The sequence below is a fragment of the Betta splendens genome, chromosome 21 (assembly GCF_900634795.4).
Source record: "Betta splendens chromosome 21, fBetSpl5.4, whole genome shotgun sequence".
NCBI lineage: Eukaryota > Metazoa > Chordata > Actinopteri > Anabantiformes > Osphronemidae > Betta > Betta splendens.
Genome location: NC_040899.1, coordinates 11,534,806 through 11,558,227, shown reverse-complemented (window position 1 = coordinate 11,558,227; position 23,422 = coordinate 11,534,806). Strand labels below are relative to the sequence as shown.

Here is a 23,422-nt window from a genome sequence, read left to right as displayed (position 1 = left end):
ATATTTCAGGATCAATATGACCCAGTCTTACCGCTTTGATGATGATCCTATCGTCTATATGTAAAATAGAAACACCTCCCACATCTATCCAAGCAACACGACTACACACACGCATGCTTGCTCCTCTTGCCTATAATCTCGCCACTTTTCTATTCCTGTGCCAGTCATCACAGTGCATCACTTTATCCCTTCTTCAAAAATCCCCAGAGACGACTGTTGCAGAGAGAAAAGTGAAATGAGGAATTCCCACTGCCACCTAATTGCATGGCCAAATCGATCCTGTAATAGATTCCTTCTCTCTGACAACCAGTCTCGCTGACAGCACTATCAGACGGACAAATCAGAACACTCAAGTGTGTGTGTGTGTGTGTGTGTGTGTGTGTGTGTGTGTGTGTGTGTGTGTGTGTGTGTGTGTGTGTGTGTGTGTGTGTGTGTGTGTGGGCTTCAGCATTCAGCATGACAGGCTCTGGATGGCCAGACAGCTGTGTGATTACTGAGAAGCCAGAAAGAGGCAAATGGAGGCTGAGGTAAAGTATGCGCTTCCCATCGTCATGTTGGACATGAGCTCTGATGTAGGCAGCTATAATGACAAAGAAGAGACACATGCTTGGAAAATACAACGTGTGGACAGAATGCAAATCCAGATCCGTGCAGCATAATCCTCGATTGAATGCAAAATCTGGGTTCTGATGTACAATTGCCACTTTAGTCTGGACTTACACAAAAACTGACAGTCTGATCACAGGACTCACACAAACTAGTGCACAGCACAAACAGTACTGTAGTGTTTCTCCTTTCTTCTGCCTTTGTTCTACTGCCTGCTGGATTTTTTTAAAGATGCTAAAGCCCCCCCCCCCCAACCTCCTGTGGTGGAACCCACAGAAAAGACATGTCTGCCCTCCAGTCTCCTCGGGCTCATGACAAAACCCCTTTTGTCCTTACCGTGAAGCAAACCACAGTTAGGAGGAAATGGTCTGCATAAAAGTGCACAAAAGAGCAAAGTCCACAAATTCTCTCTCTCTCTCTCCCTCTCTCTCCCCCCATTTATTTCTCTCTTTCTGAACCTGCTGTTCAATACCTGCGCATCCACAGTTCAACACATTCTACAGCCTACAGCCAACAACCACCTGGTACAGTAAACCAGCCATTAAATGAAATCCTACACAGTAACTATACAACAACAACAATATCTGAGTTACCATGAGAACAAACCTGCACACACATCATCACACGTACAGTTTAGATGCCGTCTCCTCTTATTGAATGTGACTCGTTGGGTAATCGTTGGGGAATATTTGATCATTGTTGAGCTGTTACTAATATGGTTACGGGGAGTTTACATCTTCACTGACTGACATATGACTGATGAAGAAATGTGAACAAGGACTTGTTTCTCCCAGGATAATGCAATAATTACAGCCAGCTCAGTGTAAATCACGCTTAAGCTGCAGAAAAGAAAGATTTGCCATGTAAATATTGATGGTTTTATTAGGTTTTCTGGGAGTAATACTATCACTGGGGAGCACTATTCACTGGATGGAGTGTCACGGTGACATGTACATGCAGGGATTCAACAAGTGTGTGCATGTATCTTTATTAAGAATAGGAAATAGATTTTTACCAGTAATATTACTACCATTTTTTACCCCAGGAGCTTTGGAGCTTTCAGATGAGGTGTAGTTTGTCAGACTTCATTTGCAAGAGGCCAGGGCTACTCAAAATGCAGATGAAGAGTGTGTCCCCAACACACAGGCGAGCTGGTCTCGCATGAATATATTTTAAAATTAAACAGTCCCTTTTAGTATGTATGTTCCACCATTTACATAATTTAACAGCATTTTGACACAATAGGTGATGACTGTTGATACTGTCATATTCCAGGGAGTTAATCAGAGTAACTCTAATACCCAAGAACATCAACACAGTCAAATTAGCAATTCATTCTTCTGGGCACTAGACGTGGAGTGTGTTAGACATGTGATTAGGCATTGCCCAATATTTCTACTAAGTCACAAGTCGTTTCTGTTTGGAGCAAAAAAATGATTTTAAAACATCATGCCTCAAAACAATATACTAATACTGGATTCTTTCTCATGTTCTACTCACTTTTCAGGTTAATAATTCCCAGCTACTAATCATGTTGTACTATTTATATGAAGCATTTTTCATTTGTTCCTAAAAGTAATCTACTTGTACATTACGTTTAGCAGAATGTTCCGATCTTAACATTTGAGTTTCGGCCTGGATAAAAAAGAACTGAATGTGCTGAATGAAACAAAATGATCCCTTTCATAGCCTCATGCTGTAGTTCTGAAAGCCACACTACTGTAGCTGCAGGCAGTTTCACTTATGCTATCGTTTCTTTTAACTTGCATTGATTGGACGAAGACAAAGAAAGAGAAGCGGCGCGAAGTAGAAGCAGGTAGCCGATTAAACGGCCTTTCCATTGATCGTGTGAAGGTGTGCGCGCATGCGAGGCGGCAGGCAGACGGCAGGCGGGTGAAAAGGTTCGGGTCCGACAGCCTGGGGTCTCCTGGTGCCGTGACATTCATATAATGTTAATCACTGTCCATGATCCGGCCCGGCTGCCGTTAACACTCGGGAGGAAGGGGCTCTCGCAGCACGCGGAGCCCGAACCATGGAGCCGCTCACACTTGGAAAGAGTCCTGAGGCCAGATGTATAAATTATGAGCGGAAGACAAAAGCTACATTTTTACGACAATGTCCTACAGTCACATTTTACACCACATTAAGAGTCAGTTACATAAAGGGTGATGATTCAGAGACAAAGAGGCTTAAAAGATGTATGAATGCTCCCGAGCTACAGCAAATCTATTGGATGACATTTGTAATAAGAAGAATTTAAACTTAACATTGTGTGTAAAGCATCGTAAAAATATTGATTCACAGATCATGGACTATTATTTGTAACATAGCAATAGCTACAGCACATGTTTGCCTTACAACTGGACCTCATAAGCTCAGACTGCTGTGTTCAATGGCAGTCTAATAGCCTCAACCTTATGTCTAGGGTCAGGACTGAGCCTGAAAGCATGTACAGTACAATTATGTGGCAGCTAGTCAATCTTCATCTGATGACGTAGTAACAGTGCCTTTCTGGAAACACAGTCATGACTCCAGGACCTTGAACTTTGCACAACGATAATCCAGGAGATCCACCGAAACGCATTAGGAAATTCTTGACAAGAGGCTTTTCCATCAGGACCACAAATTGCTGCAGGAACATCTCCTGCAGGTCCCCCACTGACAGAGCACAGGCTCCAACTGCAGCAACGACGGTGTCCAGTCTCCACAAACAGCACCATCTATCCTAGTTTACCGTCATGTACTGCACACGAGCTAACAAGAACAACTACTCTTGGCCCCTTCTTGGCACAGAGGGTGCAGCTCCATATTTACAGGGAGTGATGCAGAGCAAGAGCCTGCAAGAGATGGAAGCAAAGGACCTTTTATGTGCTCTGCCAGTGGTTTGTGTATTTACAGTACAACCTTATGAGTTGGCAAAACCAGACTGGAGGAGGTCTGAGAAATGCTGACACAGCAGCCAAAGGTGTATTACTACTTATAACTGTACTCACTCAATGTCGATGCAGAGATGTACTAACAAAGTGCTCCCAGCAAAACTTCGGTGCCAATTTTGTAGTAATGATACATTGTTATAATTTGCATTTAATAAAAGGTTAAAGCTGTTAATGAAGTTTTAAGAGCGCCCTCTGCTGGAGGCATGACACATCATCAAGCATGTCAGCTCTTTAGCTTCTTTGTGTGTGTTTGCGTGTGTGTGTGTGTGTGTGTGTGTGTGTGTGTGTGTGTGTGTGTGTGTGTGTGTGTGTGTGTGTGTGTTGTTGCTTATAGCACAACAAAGTTCAGGCGTTTTGACATAAACAGCGAAAAATAATACACGAATCAGAAAAGGTGACAGTGCTAAATACTGTAATTGTAAACACTTTCATCATTCTCTTCCCCCGTCATACCTTTATTACCTTCTGTCACTCTGAATAAAGACGAGGGGATTGCTTCAGTGGCTGAGACACAGGCAGATCAATCCCACATAAAACAAGCTGCATTGGTTTATAAATCAGGCCTCCAGTCTCCTTCTCTGGCTGCTCGATAAGCATACATCAACTTTAATGTAAAGGAGTGGGACAAGCTGCCTACCAGCCGCACCTGGTGATGGCTAATTAGGATGCAAAGTCATCTAAGTGCACACATACACATAATGCACAGACTATCAGGGAAAAACAGTCACACACACATAATTAATAGAAAACACTGCGACGTGCGCCTTTGTCTCTACAACTAATGGCCTTTGCTGCCACTTTGCTTTTTTTGGCAACGCTAATTTGCATAAACCATCGCTATGACTGGTTGCTGAAGCCTAAAGGAGCAGACTGTTACTATTACAAAGAGTAATGACGGTTTGAAAAGCCTCCACAACAGGTCACATGCTAACGCAGATGTGTGACCGTGCACCGCCACTTAAATCCAACCTCCAACCAGCCAGGGACAAAAACAACCGCAGCAGTTTCACATTAGGGCTGTGATAAAGATTGCAAGCTTTTCAACCCAGGGCATCGCGGCGCCTCAGACTCATGCATTACAATTATTGCATCATGGCCCCAAACAGTAGGACCTCGATGAAGGACGTGATGTTTACACTGTTGGTGGCTGCAAAACTGAAGTTAGTTTTTTAAAAATTAATTAACACATAAACAATACCATAAACTCTACAGCATATTGGCTTAATTATTTCAGTAATTAAGATCAAACTTCAAATGGTTGCAGTGGCTAAACAGACATGAAGACCAATCTGAGTGCACATGACAAAGCGTTTTACATGCAAATGATAAAAATTACTTGTTTAGACCAAAAGGTGATCCCCAACCTAAAGTGTATATCAAATCCAGTGTATAATTTGTATTTTTTTTCTTTCCCGGTGCTGTTGTGAGGTGCAATTTCCCTGCTGTGCGTCTAATAAAGGCATTCTTATTCTTATTTTTATTCTGACCTTAAGGCAGCAAAAGAGGGATTATGTACAAAAATTAAAAGGCAACCAGAAGTTTACTCTACATTTTATATATATATATATATATATTTTTTTTTTCCATAACTCACATTTGTACCTAAAAATGTCCATGTGAGGTACAGACCATGAACGCAGTGATTCACAGCTCCTCAGCTTTTAACTTCCTTTGCGCTTTAATCTCAGCATGAAGGTAACTGGGTTGAACCTACTATACTTTATCCACGCCCAAAATACGCTTTCTATATCTTAAGCCCACACTTTACCCTGATCAGTGAAGTCGGGATTAATTCAAACATTGCCTTTATAGCGCGGTGCGTGCTGCGGGGTCGGCCAAAGTTCAACGCTGTATTCACCCCGAGGGCAACGGTTTCACGCCACCGTCTTCTCCAGAACTGACCCAGTTCTGCTATCATTGCTCGCCGCATTCAATAGCTGGATTAAGTCTATCCACGGAAGCCGAGCGCACGCGCACGGGTGCCTGCGTGTGCACGCACACGCCATTCCAGCAGTGTGACTAACAAGCTTGGCTGTCGCAGTCCGGCAGATTGAGAGACACCTACTGCTGGTTAAAGCCTTTCGTACCCTGGGGTCATTGGCTCACTTCTCGCACTGGTGCTGCTCATACAGTGTATGAGGAGACAGAGGGAGACGGTGAAGAAAACATGAGGAGGTGAAAGAAGTGTCAGCGGGCTGACGTTTTTATTACAGGTGAAATAGATAGACTTTGGAAAGAGGTGTTCTCTATTGAGCTGAATTTATTTACATGTATGACCAGAGAAGGGTGACTTTCAGATTTATCCCACGTTTAGAGTGGTAACGGTGAAACTTGTGTGTTTTATGTATATTAATTGTTCAGATTTAAATGAGTGGCCTTTTACGTTTTCCATACGAGACGGTCCGAGCAGATGCAAACATAATTTGATTCCAAGAAAACTACTGTATATCACTGAATAGCTAGTGTGCCTTCTGTTCCTCATGGGTGTCACTCCACCCAACCTGGCACATGCACGTTTGCTCTGTGCCAGCAAACAGATGCAGGTGCTAAAGGAGAAAAACTAATTAACAAGCGTGCGACAAAAGTGGCGCCGAATGTCCAGCTGCGTTTCAGTGACGGCCCTGAAAAAAAAAATCGTTTATTCAAGGACATGAAACAAAATGATCAGCGCGGATGAAGATAAGTCTCTAGGCCCCGGTGTCAATCATCTGTTAATCAACTGGCAGGTTTGTTATTATTCAATATTTATTAGCACAAAGTCGCAAAAGTGCTGTACACCAACAAAAATATGCAACAAAGGGAAAAATTATTAAAACAAATATTTGCATGCAAGACTACATACATTCCTCACTGTTTCATGCACATCTGAAACCAAGTTAAATGCCAAAGTAAGAAGTCTACTGTACTACTCTAGTCAAGTCTAAGTGTATTTTAAAGCGGGTGATCTGTCCTCCCTTCACATTTTAAAATAGCTTAATGACTTAGTTTGCAGAAGTTAGTGCACAAAATACTCCTCAGATACTGTAGATCTGTGAAACTCTCATTACCCACATCCACTTCTGCTAACGAGGACTCCTCCTCATCTCTTACACGGCAGATGAAACACGCGTGTTGAGGCTTTAAATATCGGACGCAAGGGTATTAGCTCGACTTTGTGTCTGCTGCAGGATGAGCCCAACGTTGAGAGACAAAGCGGCGCCGGCGACGATGAACCCGCCGTGACCCTGTCTGTTTGCGCTTCTGCCGGGGAGAAGCTGTCTCCCGCTCCTAAAACGCACTTTCATCCGTGACAAGTCAGCTCTTACATCCAGGCCCGCGATGCGCTGTGTGGGACGTGTCGTGCCATACGTACCCTTTAATGTCTAATTCAGTCTCTTGGCTTACGTTACCGAAATAGAACACACACGCATGCGGGGAAGGGGGAAATCAATTGAAATGTCGCAATGTCTGACAGGACTGCGCTCGAGGAGACGAAATAAAAAAAAAAAAAGGAAGAAGGGAAAACATCAGACGGCGTCGCTTTCTTTTGTTTTCGGAGCGAGGGAGTGCGCGGCGTTGAGGCAGGCAAAAGCTGTGTATGTATGCAGGGTGTCGGTACGTTTGGGATTTTATTTTTTTCAACTGTCTTTGATCACTTCCCCGCTTTGAAGTAACTCTTGGCGAAGGGGGGTGGGGGGTGTTGGAGGCTGCGTGCTGAGCAGAAGTCACCGCAAGTTCACATCGCAACTAGGCCTCAAAATAAAAAAATAAATAAAAAACGGAATCTGCATAATTTACTCTTTAAACTGTTAAAATGCAAAAGAGAGCGACGAGGAGCTCTCTAGGTGCCCGACAAACCCGCCCCTCTGCTTGACAGCCCCAATCAAACACGCTCCCTCTCCGCATTTGTCCTCAATTACAGTTTCGAGAGCGACAACACGAGAGTTAATGCTCATCAAGTGGACGATTTAAAGGCAGACGGCGGAAGGTAAACGCATGGAGGCGACGTGCAGCGCGAATGGGTGAACCGAGGCGACTGGAAACGTAGCGCGTCGACTCAACACATTTTGCTGTACATGGGGCAGATCGAGCTACAGGATACAGGACGGGCGCTAGGGGAACTAAACAACAGCAAATAACCAGAGAGAGGCAGTGAAGTCAATTTAAAGCCCTGACAGGCAGGAAAGGCAGCGTCTCCTCCCCACAGCCTGCTGCGTCCAGTGTGAATCAGTCCCACTTAGTGCAAACGCTGAGCAGTTATGGAAGGCGACCGCCGAGAGTGCGAGTGCGATTCCCACTCTGCGACCTCCCTGGCCTGTTGCAGATGCTTGGCATTTTTCATCATTGCAACGCGCACAGCACAAAAAAGTTCCACGTTCGTCATCGTAGAGAAGCGTTCACCACTCAAGGACTTGTTTCATTAAGGCTGCACACAAATAAATATTATATCTGTCTGCTAGTTTTTTTTTTTATTTTTTGGTGTGTGTCATTTAATATAATACTGATTGATCTGTTTTTCCCCTCAGAATGTGCACGTTATATCCTGGACTTTCATTTGCCATTTCCTGTTTTATTTTGGTACTTCCTGTTTTGTTATCCTGGCTGCCTTAGCTCTGGTTTTGTATCAGCTGCAGCCCATCTGTAATCAACCCGGTACTTAAGCCTCTGTTCGTTCACGTTACCAGTGTCAACTCTCCAGCGTTCAACTAGTAGGTCCTTCTGTGTAGCGGTCCTGGATCCCGTTGCTTTGACCTTGCCTTGCCTGCTCCCTTGTTCTGCTTTTGGACTCTGGAGATTGACTGCCTCTGCCTGATCCCTGTCTGTACCGTTGCCTTCATCTCACTAACCCGTATACGGACCTCTGCCTGTTTGAACAAGGACTTGCATTAAAACACCACAAACTGAGAACGTGTGCTGTGCGTTTGGGTCCTTCACCTCACTGTTCCTGACCAACTGTGACAGTGAATGGACACGCTTCCAGAACACACTCGTTCAGGTTTAATACACTTAGTCCTGCTGAACATGCTTTGGAACGGGCAGAGACTTTGAGGATTATAATTGTTGAGACGTTTAAATATCATTTTCTTTTCATTAGCTTTTTAATGAGTACAGTGAAAGAATTAATTAACAAATGTATTGTTGTTGTTCCTGCATTTAATTACTGAATTTCCAGACATGAGAGAGGACGGCCAGTCCTTTGAGATGTCAACAGACAGCGACGACCTCTGGTTCAAACGAGGGGTCAGAGAGGTTTTCGAGCTCGAACAAGCTGAGGCCCAGACTGGCTCCCACTTACAATACAGTTCTTTTATCACGGTGCCTCACACCCAAGCTCTGGACTTAACCATCCACTGGGCATATAGACCTGCTCCAGCAGCCAGTCAGCCAGAACTGAAGAAGCCGTCTGGATGGAAGGCGAAACGTCTTCATGTCCAGATGTCACTGGAGTGAAGCTTTGGGATAAACAGGACATGATTTACTGGAGCTGAACTATCGATAAAATCCAAGTCATTTATGTCCGTATGTAACACTGTGTTTGACCACTGAAATAAGGCCTATTGATTCGTTTTCTGTTCCCGTGACCATTTGGATGTTGAAGGCATGTACTGACTCGGAGTGGACCGGTGGCGCGTCAGCAGTTATTTACACTGGGCATAATTCAAGCCACATCAAGCCTTTTGCAGGGAAAGTCCACGCCTTTCAGTGGTGCACTGAGCTTAATGACAACTCGGGGGAAATGAGCATTAGCATACCATCAGCGTTCAAAGAGCTTTCAATTATATGCTTTGTGATAGCTGCCAAAGCAAATGCTAATACGGGGACCGAGTAGACCCCAAACAAAAAGCTGGGAATTCAAGTTCAGCGGTGCTGTCGTCCGCATTTAGAGGCTAATTGTAAAGTACATAGGGCTGCCTGGTTATTACACAAAGTAGGATTTATGAATGTCCACACATCTGACGATGAATGTTCTCATTTACTAAATGTCGGGTGCGAGTGGGAGGAGGGGACGTCACCGAGGAAGTTGTTTTGATGCAGCGGGCGGATGAGATGCTGGAGCGCCCGTCTTTGATATGACTTCGCATCGCCCACAGGAAGACAGACGCGGCTTTCAGAGCCATGTGTGCTGATGCCAAATCAAGTGGGGTTAAGTTTATCTGACAAACTATGATCCGCTACCAGCATCCTCTCGCTCTCTGTCCCGCGCGCGCGCGCGCGCACACACACACACACACACACACACACACACACACACACACACACACACACACACACACACACACACACACACACACACACACACACACACACACACACACACACACACACACGCTCCCAATTAAGTTTGAAGGCCCGTGTGCTTGTTAAACTAAAACCGTCCTTTTCTGAAATGTCACAGCGTCTCCCTGCAGTGTGGCCGTCTGTAAACAGCCCCACTGCCGACGCCAGCTTAAACCCCCTGGTGTGTGTCTCGTTGTGTGTTTGTTAAGACGGCGGAATGTTGTCGCTTGCATTACCGCTCATCACTTGTTGGGAATGTCGGCCTGCGCTTGGGAAGTTGTGCGCGGCGTTCCTTATTGACTGCGAGGGTTGGACCAGTTCGTTTTTGCCCCTGCGTGTGTGTTTGTGTGTGTGTGTGTTGCATGCGATTCATTACGTGTCTCAACCTGTGCATGTGTGACATCTCATTTTCTGCTCTGACAGGTTGAGGGATATGTGCTGTAATTGTTGCCTGACTGTTTTCATGCTGTAATTGAAAACGTCTTATAAGTTCCACTTTCTTCAGGATGTTTACACCAACATGTCAATTAACATTAACACAGCTGGACCCGTTGCCTGCCCAATTACATACTTTAGACACCTGATGTGCATCCGGCACCACAGTCACACAACCAGGCTTAGGAACAAACCACCACTTTGTTTACAAATCCTAAAGTCACATTACAATAGTATGTGTCTGTGTGTGATTAATTATTCTTTGATTGCTGTACAGTCGTTTTATGTGTGTGTGTGTGTGTGTGTGTGTGTGTGTGTGTGTGTGTGTGTGTGTGTGTGTGTGTGTGTGTGTGTGTGTGTGACAGACTCATTTAAAATGTAAACAGACCGTTCTCACTTTGATTCGTCTCAGCACAGGGAAGGAGAAAAATATCAACCAGCGCTCGGCTACAAACGCACATAAACGTAGGAAAACACACTGTGATTACATTATTCATAGCACTGCAGAGAGCTCTTAGACAGCGCCTGACAAACACACAAGACCGGCTGTAAAACCCTGAGTGGTAACAGCGTCGGCTAGATTGCCCAACACGAGGAAGGATGGGGAGTAAAGCTGCCTTTCATTTACTGTAAGCAGGCGACGCGTCTTCCTGTGCTCACCCCATGGATTACACTCTGATGTCTGAGTGGGTCTTTTTACATACAGTATTCGTACAGCGTTCTTCATTCTGTAGTCCCTACCTGGATCCTAAGGCTGTCTAACCATAATCCTACTCTTATCACTATTTGATGTATCTATTATAACAATAATTAGGTAAAAATAATGATCACTTCCTTTTCCTCCTTCTGTCAATGCCCTAGATCCATTTTTTATGAAACCTGCATCACTCTAATTAGGATGTCTGCTCATAGTTTGCTCTAAAAATTCATAAATTGACAAGTAGTTAGTGAAAAGTTGTCTGTAACACGTTTGAAGAAATTACAGAAAGTTGTGCTAATTTATGGACTAATGAGAACTAATTAAACTGACACGGTCATATTAGCTTTTATTTTAGCTGCAGCCAAGCTGAATTCTCCCAGAGCTTCTTCTGAAGCACATTAATGCCAACATTGATAGGAATCACATTAACACTTGTTGCTCATGGCAGGTGCTCAAATTACAGAGAACAGAAAAGAGTCGATGCAGAGAAACACTGAACTAAAACATGTATTTATGCCAAAAACTATTCTCGCAGGGTGGACCACACGGCCCTATACCTGTGCCTGTGTTACTCCCTTTGGGTTATTAAAACTATAACAATAAAGAACACTTTTCATCTCTGTCTCTGTAAGCGACGTGACTATCAAAGGATCAGGTGCCGTGTATGTGAATGAGCCATTATGCAACAGATCAACAGTGAGAGAGATTTAAAACTACTGTAAGCTACGCTTGAACAAAAGCATCACATACAGAAGCTGACATGCTAAAAAGCAGTGGAAAAAAGGGTTCAATCACCTCACGCTCATGAGCAAAAACACTGTCAACCTACTGTAACCTTATTCAGGTTTTAGTATTGACACCACCTCCATGGCTTCACCACAATCCTATTGTAGATTAGTGGATTAGAACTTGTCCATATCAGCACTTGTGCTCAAACCCCATGACACGTTTAACATCTGTATCTGACATGAAGATAAGGAGAACACTATTTGAATTGTAGGTTATGGGAGACTTACTACCTGTTAGATATGACACTTTACTTATCCTGGATTAGAAACCACTGTGAGCAGAATCCTCCACTTTGATTTGAGACAAAAAGACTATTTGACTATTCTACTTGGTTGAAGCTAAAGCCACTTTTAAACCAAACATCTTATCCTTTCTCTTGGGTAAACAAAGATTTCCAAGTTGGACCTGAAGTGTTTGTGTGTCACAGATCTCCATTGGTCATGGAAGAAAAAATTTACACGTGAAACTGATCATAAGAATTTCTGTTCCTTTCATAAAACAGTTTTACAGTTTTCTTTAAACAGACTGCAAGAGCATGAGCTGCATAAACAAAACATAACCACCCAGAGATTAGAAGAACAAAGGTCAGTACATTTGACTCAAACTCACAAATCATTCAAACCTATAATTTCCTTCCAGCCAAGTCAACCGGCCATAAAATATAAAGAAGCAGTTGGTTGTTAACTGGGGACTGAAGTATTAGCTTGGCCACCTCAGCCTTTCATCTCCACTGCTCGCAGCGCTCCGGTGGCACCTTGTGCGGAGGCTTTTAATAATGACGCTTGTTTGAATCTTGGAACAGTGAGCAGTGCAGTAAAATGCCATCGCGTTGCCCAAAAGGCCAGACTTAACCCAAGTGTGAAATCTGCTTCTCAGAGGGTGAGGGGTGAAGGACAAGGAGCCGAGGAGGGAAAACAAATGACAGTAGTTTGTAGAGCTGATGGAGGGGGCCTGTGCAGCCTTTACCTCTTGCTGAATATGCTGATATTCCAAGACGGATAAACACTGTACTTTAATATATCACATCAAACCATTAACTGTAAGATACAAACGTGTGTGTGGAAATAAATAAAAGCTGAAGAAAAAAGAACCTGCTCTTCTATCTGTTATATCTAATTCGTCACGGGTGAAGCCATCATCTATTACTATGCCGATTCTGTCACAACAATAATGCGATGGATGAGAATAAATGTATAATAAAATGTATAAGAAAAGGACAAATCTATGAATGACGTAACCATTTTAGTGTGGCTCTAATCACAGCTGTCGTCTCACCCCTGGCCTCCTGATTGCAATGCAGCTGCGAGTGCAGCTGGGAAACCTCGCTGACCCGTGTCACAGGATACATCGTAATCAACTGCACGAGGACATCTGGTCCTGTCTGGCGAAGGCGCAGAGAAAGGCGACGAATAGTCCCGACAGCCCTCTAGAAAAGGCGCAGTGAAAGCAGGGATGCATCGATTGATGCAGGGGTGAGTTTTTACGCAGATTATTTTTTGGAGAGGCACCATCTTCCACTTTGTCTCAGTACTTCACGTTGGTGAAAGCAAAGTCAGAGTACAGACATCGCCGTTGGAGTAATCTGAATAATCAAAGTTATCAACAATGAAGGTGAACTACTCTGAAGTGAAGTTTGAAATGTGAACTTGTTCAACCCTGGCCACATGTACTTATTGGATCCGACATCAGACCTCTACGAGGTTTAGAAGGAAGTTGTGCTGGGCCTTCATGAAGTTAGGATTTTTTATGGTATTATAGCATTCCCAGCGAGTGGCGCTGCGAGCGATAACCCAAAGCTCATATCACAGAGTTGAGGATCAAACCGTTACCAAGCCAGCCGAGGTAATCTGTCACACCAAGGTTGCTCCTGGGACAGTGGGTGGTGGGCTACTGATATACACAACAAACTCTACACATATGCACAATCGCACACTGCAGATAAGCACATACACAGACAACAACTGCATTCAGCTGCTAAACTCTTCTGATGCTTGGATCTAACACTAGACACGACATTATTTTCTCGTGTATATACACGTACACTCCTACAGTACATTACCAACAATGGACGGTCCAAATGTGCAGCGTTATTTCCAGTAAGAAGGAGGAAATAAACACAAACTGAAGAGCAAGATGGGGTGAAGAAATAAAACTGCTGGCTGATGAGTCAAAACCTAATTACAATAGATTAGTGAATGAATTACACCACAGACTATATGATTATACACACAGAAAACACAAGATACTGTGAAATATATGGAACCAGAAATATATACAAGTTACCTTAGATTTTAAGTGAATAGTGGTTTTGCACCTTTTTGACTAATTAAATAATTGTTTGAATGTACAAATTCAATTTGTATTTTGCTGGTATATACGTACAGTAACTTCTAGGAAAAAGTAATCGTTTCCTTTATGCATTGAAGTGGAAAGATCAGTGCTGAAATCACTTGCTCCGTGTGTCAAATCGAAGTGGAATTGTTTGACAAATGCTACACTGTAAAATAAAAATATCACAATAAAGGTCGGTAAACTCACCAACACAGGAGCCATCAATCTCCTCATGCCCCACACTGCAGACGCATCTTCCCAAGGGAACCAACCAGTCGCCATCGGCGCCACAGAAGAGTTTGGGGGTGTCTCTCTCTTCAGCGTGGTCGACGCATGCCCCCCTCACCTCCACCAACGAGGAAGAATCCACACGAGGCACCGTGTCTGGAAACGAGGCTAGATTCCTCAGCGTGAACGGACACTTTTTGTAGTAAACCTTCACCGACACCAAGGCGATGCAGGCGCCAATGTCCTGGAAGGCCAGATAGAAGCCCTTCCTGGTGATGGGTCCCACCTCTCGCACCTCGGTGTTTAGTTTCAGGATGCGATCTCCGAGGTCCATTTGAGTGAAGCTCTCATCAGCAGCGATTGTGTCAATCTTTGTGTACTGCGCAGGCTTGAATTTGACCCCGTGAGCCTCGTCGGTCTCGTGGTAGAAGAGGTTGAAGGTCTCCTTACAGGTGCCGGACACCCAAGGGATGGAGTTGCAGTCACGCAAAGTGAAGCGAAGCTCCACGTAGATCTTTTGCGCCGCCTGTCGAGAGATCCAATTGGAACGAAGCCAGTTGTTCTGGTTGGGCTCCATCACATTGCAGACCTGGAAAGTATGAATGGGCCGGTTGTGCTCATCCATCTCAGTGATGGCGTCCCACTGAAATAAAGATGAAAAAGATGGTGAGCGTTGAGGGAAGGATTCAGAATAGACAGAACAAACATCATCACAGGCTGAAGTATATGATCAAAATGGACTACTTTATAATGAAGAAAAGATTCAATTAGATTTATTGTTTTCATTGTAGTAAAACCGAAGAAATTGATAAAAACTGAAAATATGTTTTCGTTTCTGACACAATCCAAAGACTGAATGATATAGTGATTATGCATGAAACAACTATTTGTGCATTTACTTGGCATTTTTTATTGATGAATGACTTGTCAGCATAGTCAGTTAACACTTGCAACCGGGCACTGCTAGCAGTTCAGAGTCCTATAAAAAAAATTGAGGTTGGGCCCTGCAATTCAGCAATAGTACTGACCACCACTGATTATATTAGCATGTTAGTTCAGTTAGTTAGAGTGTGATGCTGGTAATATCAAGGTATTGAGTTCAAATCTAGCTGCATGACTATATTTGTTTTGATGACGACATATCAGTATTCAGTCAAAATTACATTAATTACGTTCATTGTGAAAAACGGACGCTATTGAATTACGCTATTAACGCCTTTCGGTTGAGGAGGAAAAGTATAAAGATTGATTCTGTAAACCTGTCAGAGTGAGAGCTCTGCACTTGGATCTTGGAAAGTAGTTGGAGTGAGCGCTCTTACCGCTCTCGTCAAATAGCGCATCTTGGACGTATTTTCCCAGTTTATAAACGAGCTTCAGCAGTGAGAAGGAGAAACGGTAGCAGCTCATGTTCTACAACGTGTAATATGATGCAAGAAACGAACGCCTCGTGTGGACATTTTTATTGTGTTTGCTGGCTGTGTAGCAGCACATAGTGCACGCGCTGCGAGGACAGTACACAGAGTGTCGGCTATGAAAGTATCATTAACATTATACTGCAAGGAAGCTCCGTGAACAAACAAACCTTTCTTTTAAAACATGTGAAAGTTATTGTTGGCGCTTCTTCTCTCTTCTTGCTTTGTTAAACCTTTCTTTTTGTTTATGATGGCCGAATTAATGCTTTGTTAACCGCCAAGACGTTGCTGCTTTAACCGTTGGTGACGATCTGACGTCTCACTCAGTAGCGTCTATAGGATCCAGGTGGACGGACAGAACCATGCAGTAAATGGGAAGGGGGTGGAATTTTACCGGAGAGGCACAAATAAATCGTAATTTAGTCATATTTGTAACTATTTTATAGATAGATTTATGATATTTAGAATATTAGTGCGAATAATGTTATTATTAATTAGGCTGGTCTCCGAGGGCCCCTCAAAGTTTGTGGGCCCTCAGAATCGTCCTACTTCCCTGCGCCCATGGCTGTAACACTGGTGTTGGCAGAACACATTTGTGTGTTAGAAGGACACAAAGGGAAAAACCTGACTAACCAAAAAATTCCTTCAAATAATAAAGGCAAAGACAAGACAAATTGAGAGCAACACAAAACTAAGTTTGATTAAGAATGCCTTCTCTCGAACTAGCTGTTCAACAGAACATGTCTTCTCAAACATGATTACTCAAAACAACATTACTATTTTTACATAGCTCACAACACAAAAGTATCACTAAGAGGTGGCTGGATTCACTTGTGGACATCATTAAACTGGTAACAGGTGAAAAAAGTCAAAAAGTGGGAGTGTCTGAAGACACGGGGGCGTGGCTAGATGTATTGGGGGCGTGGTTGAAGACAACACAACTGAACAGGGATCATCACGTTTTAGACATTATTGCTTCATTGATTTTAATCCACACATCTAGTCCATTACATCATATACATTCAATGTAATATTCAATTATTTAATTCTAATTATTTATGTATTTGTTAATTTTTAGTGTAGATTGTTGCTAATACACTAATGCCCAGACAAAAATTCTTATTTATTTAAGTACAGTGTCTCTAATTTCAAGCAACATGTGTGTGAGCACGTTTAATAATTAAAGTATTTTTACTGATAATTACATTCACTGCTGGTTATGTTATTATTACAGTCGAATGGTGTTGATTATGTCAATAATTTATGAATAAACATAACAATTATAGTTAATTAGCTACATAGTATGACTTTAAACAAATGTGCTTTGCAATCAAGGCATGCGTGCGATCCTGCTGGAAACATACCAGGCAGGCTGGCGGGGCACAGATGGTGAGTAAGGTGTTGTTCTCAAAACAATTGCAGTAAAATTGAGCCAAGGTCAAACGACTATGTTTTCTCACCCACCACCACTGTGGACACGTGTAACCAGCCTGTGGGCCACGAGCCGCTCACTCCCCCTGCCTCAAATCTGTCCAATCACACCATTACTACAGAGGGCGCCTGTTTCCTGAACCTGAGGGACATGAGGTTGGGTTTCCCGAGAACAAAGACATGCAGCTTGGACTCCTGCAGGAGGAGGCTGACTGGGACGAGGATTCCCCGCCGTGCTGATGGACTGGAGGAGCCCAACCTGCAGCCGGCCAGTGTGACAGTCTGTGCCAGTCAGGCTCAGAGCCTGCTGCTGCCGTCCTGCCAGGAGGGATTCTGACAGCGAGGCTTCAATAGCCAAGGATCATTTTTTCCACAATAACAAAATACGGCCCACATTCCTTTATTTAGGCGTCCTATCGGGTTTCTCAGCAGTGGTGGAGCATCTAAATAAATTGGCCCGTCTGCTGGTCTCACCACAGGACTGTGTCCAATTAATAATAAAATCACCATATTGTTGCATTTGCAGACAGCAAGTCTCTTCGGACAACGCATAAACCCACAACGCAACAATATGTTGAGTGGAGGACATTTAAGGCAGATGGGGATCAACTTCTAACAACTTTACTATAATATCATCAGAAATGTGTCTTAACAGTTTACATTTTGTATAAAGCCATGAATATACATAAATCATTTTGGATTTTATTTCCCTCTAACCTTTATGTTTTTAGATTGGTTTTCAGTGTGAAGGTGAGTTGTTTACAGTATGTGTGCTCTGTTTGCACACCGATTCCATTGAATTGCCCCTAGATGGGAAAATCCTTTCCCCTAACTCCTTCAGGTCCTTCCAGGTGAGATTTCCCCTCGAATGATGTCTGACTCCAGCTGCCTAGTCATCAGCTCTGCAACTCCCAGACCACGTGATTCGGGAGCGCGGCAGCTTTGCAGGGTCGGAAGGTTACTTGTCCCAAAGCTGATGGGAGAAAAGTTAATGGAGGTTTTTAGCCTCCTGGTCCAGCACAGCTCTCTGGTTTTATTAGAGCGGGGACCGGCTCCATGGGCGACCCCAAAACCATCCAACATCAACGTCAACATCAAAGAATGAAATTACCTGCCAGGGAAAAGGGGGTCTCAAATCACTTCGCTTACAACGCAGCACTGGGCCCTTCACAAGCAGCAGGTTTTGTCTCTGTGCCTGTGTGTACCAACGCTTCTATTACTTCAGCCACACTGAGGGAATTCAGGGGAATTCAGTTTCAAAACATGGTCCGATCCAAACACAAGATACAGGCAACATTAGCATTAATTCCAAACCTCTATTTCAGGCATCAGAAGCTCAAATTGGCCCCCTGTGACTCGGGGGGATTGCGGATGAGTCTGAGCGATGATGCCGTGCAGATACGCAGTTTTGGATTGCGGGATGCATCTCCGTCTGCGATGAGCCAAACCCCGGAATAAACAGTGTTTTCGCAGAGATAAGCGAAGGCTGAGCATGAAGCTGGTAATTGGCAGCCGGACGTGCGTGGATACCTATCGAGAGCCGCCTGCGTCACGCACAACGTACGCGTTTCATGTCCTCATCCTCGGGTCCGAGAGGAAGGAACCCCGGCTGCAAACGAAAGCGCTCAGTATAGAAGCGCTTCCACTCACCAGCGCTGTTGCCTGATAAGCTCACACAGTTAATAGGCTGTTTTGCACTTAGCTAAATATTACCTTTGGATGAGAGTAGTAATCAAAGCTTAATGTTTGCTTTCACACACTCATTATCCTTTTTAATAACATGTCCTAATTCAATCATCGGAGGACGACAGGCTTTAATCTGCCTCTCCCTCAAGGTGTAATCGTAGCATTGCAGTCAAACAAATTGATTTTCATAAGACGTGACATTGCTATTACGCATGTGGTGTTGAAATTCTCTGGTGGGAAGCAGGCTGTACTCAACTACAGAAAATGACACGGCAGCGTGAGTGTGATTGTGTTTTTAAATACATAAATAAATACAGCACCGCACCTTTTAGTAGTAAAGCAGATACTCCTGCACTGTAGAACTACACAGGTCTGACTAAGGAACTTGCACCAGCGTTCAAACATGCTGATTCAAACCTCGCTTCGGGCCTCTGCTGTCAGATTCCGGCACTTAGTCAGCTGTTGACCTGCAGAGGTGTTTGTAGGAGGAGAGATACTCACTGATCAGCACCGCTGGGTTCAAAGTCCTTCTTTTAACAATGGCAAGCTGCACAGGCAGGAGACTTACTGAAGAAACGGGAGGTTATCAACAAGAATAGCATGTGTTATTTTAAAAAAAGAAAATGTTTGACATTTTCACACTATGGGTGCGACTTGGGAATTGAAAAAGGTCTGGGAAATGTACAAATAGGGTAACGCACGCACGTCAGTGTTGGAGATGCTAACAAAGGCGATAAAGGTTTTTTCCTCCAGGAGGATGAATAGCTGCACTAAAGCTCAGAACAGGTTCAGACATACAGTAGCCCTCAGCCTCTAGACTGCATCCTTGTGTCAAGTATTCAATGTGTGAGAAAGACAAAATCCGCAAAGGAGAGAGGAAATCATCTGAAAAACAATACAGAATGTCACATTTAGTGAGAGGTTTGCTAGAGTTAGGAAGAAGGGGAATGAGTTACAACAAAGTCAATCTAGATTCTGTGGCCAGAGACAAAGAGATGGAGGCAGAGATATCAGTGATTTGTACCGAAGGGGAGAAACAATCCACGCTGATAGTAACACGATGCTGCTCCAATCCCCGGCTAAAGCCGACTCACAACTGATCCCGCGGCCTCTAAGACCTTCACATCGTGTCCGCTGGCTGATAATGTCAAGCAGCTGCTGTGTGTGGCTGAGGAACCCCAGAAGACCCGCTGCAGCTTTACATTCAGAAACGCTGAGACTGCTTTGTTTAACCCACAAATCTTTCTACTAAAGTCCAAGAAAATAGCAGGACCATTATTTAGCAGCTACAGTAGGATGCTGTTGTTTGGCTCTGAATGATCACATTTCCCATAAAGAAACAACAGCAATTATGGTACGTGGTGTTAAACGCATTAAACATTACAGGTCAAAGGTCAAATAGCATTACCTACTGTTCTGTAATGTGAAACGGAACCAGGCTCCATCACTAGCTCGCCTTCCAGCCCGAACGTGTACCAGTGAAAAACAGAATGCGGGTGATTGATTGGAGCCTGAGACTTAAGCCCTTAAAGCCCATCTCGCTCACACATTAAAGGGAGCCAGTCATTTTACTGGCCACTCGCCCAGAGGTGAGCTCTTTTTATTAAAACTGTCAAATGCGGAGCCCTATTGAGAGCTGCACTTTTAACTACAGTGTCATAACCCGCTCCATTCATCCTCCGTCGGAATGAAACATTTAGCGATTCTCGCCACTCAGTTGGGTCTGAGGTTGTAAAGGAGAAGAATTAAAGACTATTTAAGAGTCAACTGCTCCACTGTGTGGATGAGAGTGTGTTATGACCCAGTAAAATAATGACTTCATAGGTACATAACTGACAGGAACACGGGGGGTTGGTGAATGCTGGAGCTTTAAGGGTTTACTATTACACTGTCAGATCACTGGGTCAGAAAGATCCATTTGTTTTACTTCAGGTTGAACACAGACACACGCAAGCGTTTCATTTGTTACATCTATTCAAGACGCCTCTCTGTCTCTTTCATGCACTCAGCCTGGATGCTGCACACACACGCGCCCACACACATTTTTAAAATACAATTGTTCTGTTGTTTGCATTTCAATAGATCACAATTAACCAGGATTACCGGTGCAAAGTGTGGAAACGCATTAATGCAGAGCTATTAGTGCTCTTAGTGGGTCTTAATAATAAATAAGTAAATGCAGTTCACCTCATCAGCGTGTGGCTGGAATGGAAAGTGTCCCACAACATTACAGGGTGAAATACCAATTTCCTGTGGGAGACAAACAGGAAGCGAGCGCACGGGCAGAGACGAACTCGCTGAAACCACAGGTGCGTGTTCTGACCACAGGAGACTAAAGGTGCATAAATATGTATAATCTCTGTTTGTTTGTCATCAAACGCTTTGTAGGGCTGCACGCCGCGTCCCGTGGCCTCACCTGCTCATATTACTTAACGCGAGACCCCTCCTCGTGGAGCCGGGAGCAGCTGGGTTTGGTCTCCTGAGAATCCCCCTACCAATTAAAACGAATGCTAAAGACTCACTGTACAGAGTAAACACTGAGCTGTATTTACTGTATGTGAATCTGTCCCTGCTGCACGGGTGTAACGTTATTTACATCACCCCACCTTGCAGGATCTTTTATCATCTCTGGTACCGTTAAACAACCAGAGGCTGTACATTTATTATAATGCTTGATGTTTAGTCGGTGGTAGAAAATACAATAAAGTTACAAATTTGACCTACATACAAACAAGAGAGAAATGGTCCAACATCCGCTGCCTGTTAAACGAATGACAGATCATTCGTTTAACAGCAAAATGTTCATGAAGATGAGTAAAGACAGTGTTTTTTCATGCTGATAATCACTCTGACTCGTTAATCCTTGATGTGCTAGAGTCTATTCTTTAGCATCACGGTGTCATTTCAACAAATCATTATTTATTATGAGGTTTTCATGCCCTCATTTTTATGCTTCCTCTCCTCTGTCTTTGTTTATGCCTTTAATTTCTGTCTCCCTCCTTCCTCCTTCTACTCCTATGTCTACCCTCTGTTTGTCTCATTCTGCCAACCTGATGCTCTCTCCATCTCTGTCTTTCTCTGCGCCGTGCTGAATCTACCGTCTGTGTTTGTGTGTGTGTGTGTGTGTGTGTGTGTGTGTGTGTGTGTGTGTGTGTGTGTGTGTGCATGTGTGTACTTCCATTGTCACTGGGATTGAGAGATTTCTAGTTAATCCCGGAGCCTCCCTCTGTGATGGATGAAAACCCACCACCTGTGCCAGCCTCCGACACACACACACACACACACACACACACACACACACACACACACACACACACACACACACACACACACACACACACACACACACACACACACACAGTAATAATTGGTATTAGGGAGATGGATGAAGAGTCTGTGCTCACTAGGGGACTTGATGTCAGCTCTTTGACTTCATGAGAAAAGAACAAACAGTGAGGAGAAAGTCAAAGAACTAAAACAGGGAGAGAGAAAGTTGAAGAGAATGCAAAAATTAAATCTATTCTTCTGGCATTTTTATGACTCACGGATATTAATGATAACTGCCTGGAAATTACGACTGTAAGAAAAGTGAATAAAGTTACCCCCCACCCCTTCACCCCATTATTTAATCCGATGGATTCTCAGATGACGATGGGGAACATTTTTACACTAAAAGCACCTTATTAATACTCACTGAAATACTCAAAGACTTAAATAAAACATAAATTATTTTGGATGACCACCTCCTATGTGTGTGTGTGTGTGTGTGTGTGTGTGTGTGTGTGTGTGTGTGTGCGTGTGTGCGTGCATGTGTGCGTGCGTGTGTCAGAAGTTCCTCTATTCATGGCTCATTAGGGACAAGTTGGCTCTACCTCGAACAACTCTGTCAATATCTGGCAACATTGACTGGGTAATTGTATTTAACTGAGTGTCAACAGGACAATCGATGCGTTGATTAGAGAATTGTGGAGACGGATCTCCATTGTGTACCTTAGGACTTCCAATTCAATTACCAGTGCAGATATGCAGCGTTGGCAGAACGAGGTGCCGAGCGCACGCCTGCATAATGAGACGTGTCAGAAAATCTTCTCACAACTTAGAGCAAAATAAGAAATCATGTGTCTCATTCCCACGGCAAAACCATCCATCAACGCGTACGGATGCCAGTTATGTTAACGTGCAGTTTGAAGTCTAAGTTCTGAAATCTAGCACTTTTAAAATGATACAAATATCAGATTTGTGAGAAAAAGAGATGGAATGCACTGGAATATTTCATATTGACTGACACTAAGATTTAACCTGATCACATTTATATAAATGACACATTCCTGGATCAAACTAAACCTGATGATGATTATTATTATTATTATTGTTATTATTATTATATAACAGCTGTCTACAGTAAAACTTCACGTGATAAAAAGACCAGAACAACTTCTAGTCATGGTTTCCATCTTATTGGGGTTCTGGCTGCTGTGTCATCCAGCCTGATATCAGGTCCCTCTATCAGTAAATCGAGCGTCTGTATTGCGCGCTATTGTGGCACCGGAGCAGCTTCTTATCGTTTGATTTATAAGCTGGCTGCCTTTTGATAGAGTTCTTCTAAGATA

At 43.6% G+C, this 23,422-nt stretch overlaps 1 protein-coding gene across 3 annotated transcripts in view; it reads right to left on the bottom strand.

Moving 5' to 3' along the window:
* The window catches only part of LOC114846885 (ephrin type-A receptor 6-like), a 104,108-nt gene that overhangs the window by 62,352 nt on the left and 18,334 nt on the right, over positions 1–23,422 (bottom strand). Inside the window, exons 1-2 of one of the 3 annotated variants that reach the window (XM_029136098.3) lie at positions 15,866–16,003; positions 14,263–14,926 (exon numbers count right to left, since the gene is read on the bottom strand). In XM_029136098.3, the coding sequence (XP_028991931.1) occupies positions 14,263–14,908 (646 nt within the window). In that variant the 5' untranslated portion in view covers positions 14,909–14,926; positions 15,866–16,003. Of the gene's footprint in view, positions 1–14,262; positions 14,927–15,602; positions 15,779–15,865; positions 16,004–23,422 lie in introns of those variants that run through there. The other 2 variants (XM_029136097.3, XM_029136096.3) reach the window with 2 other exon arrangements.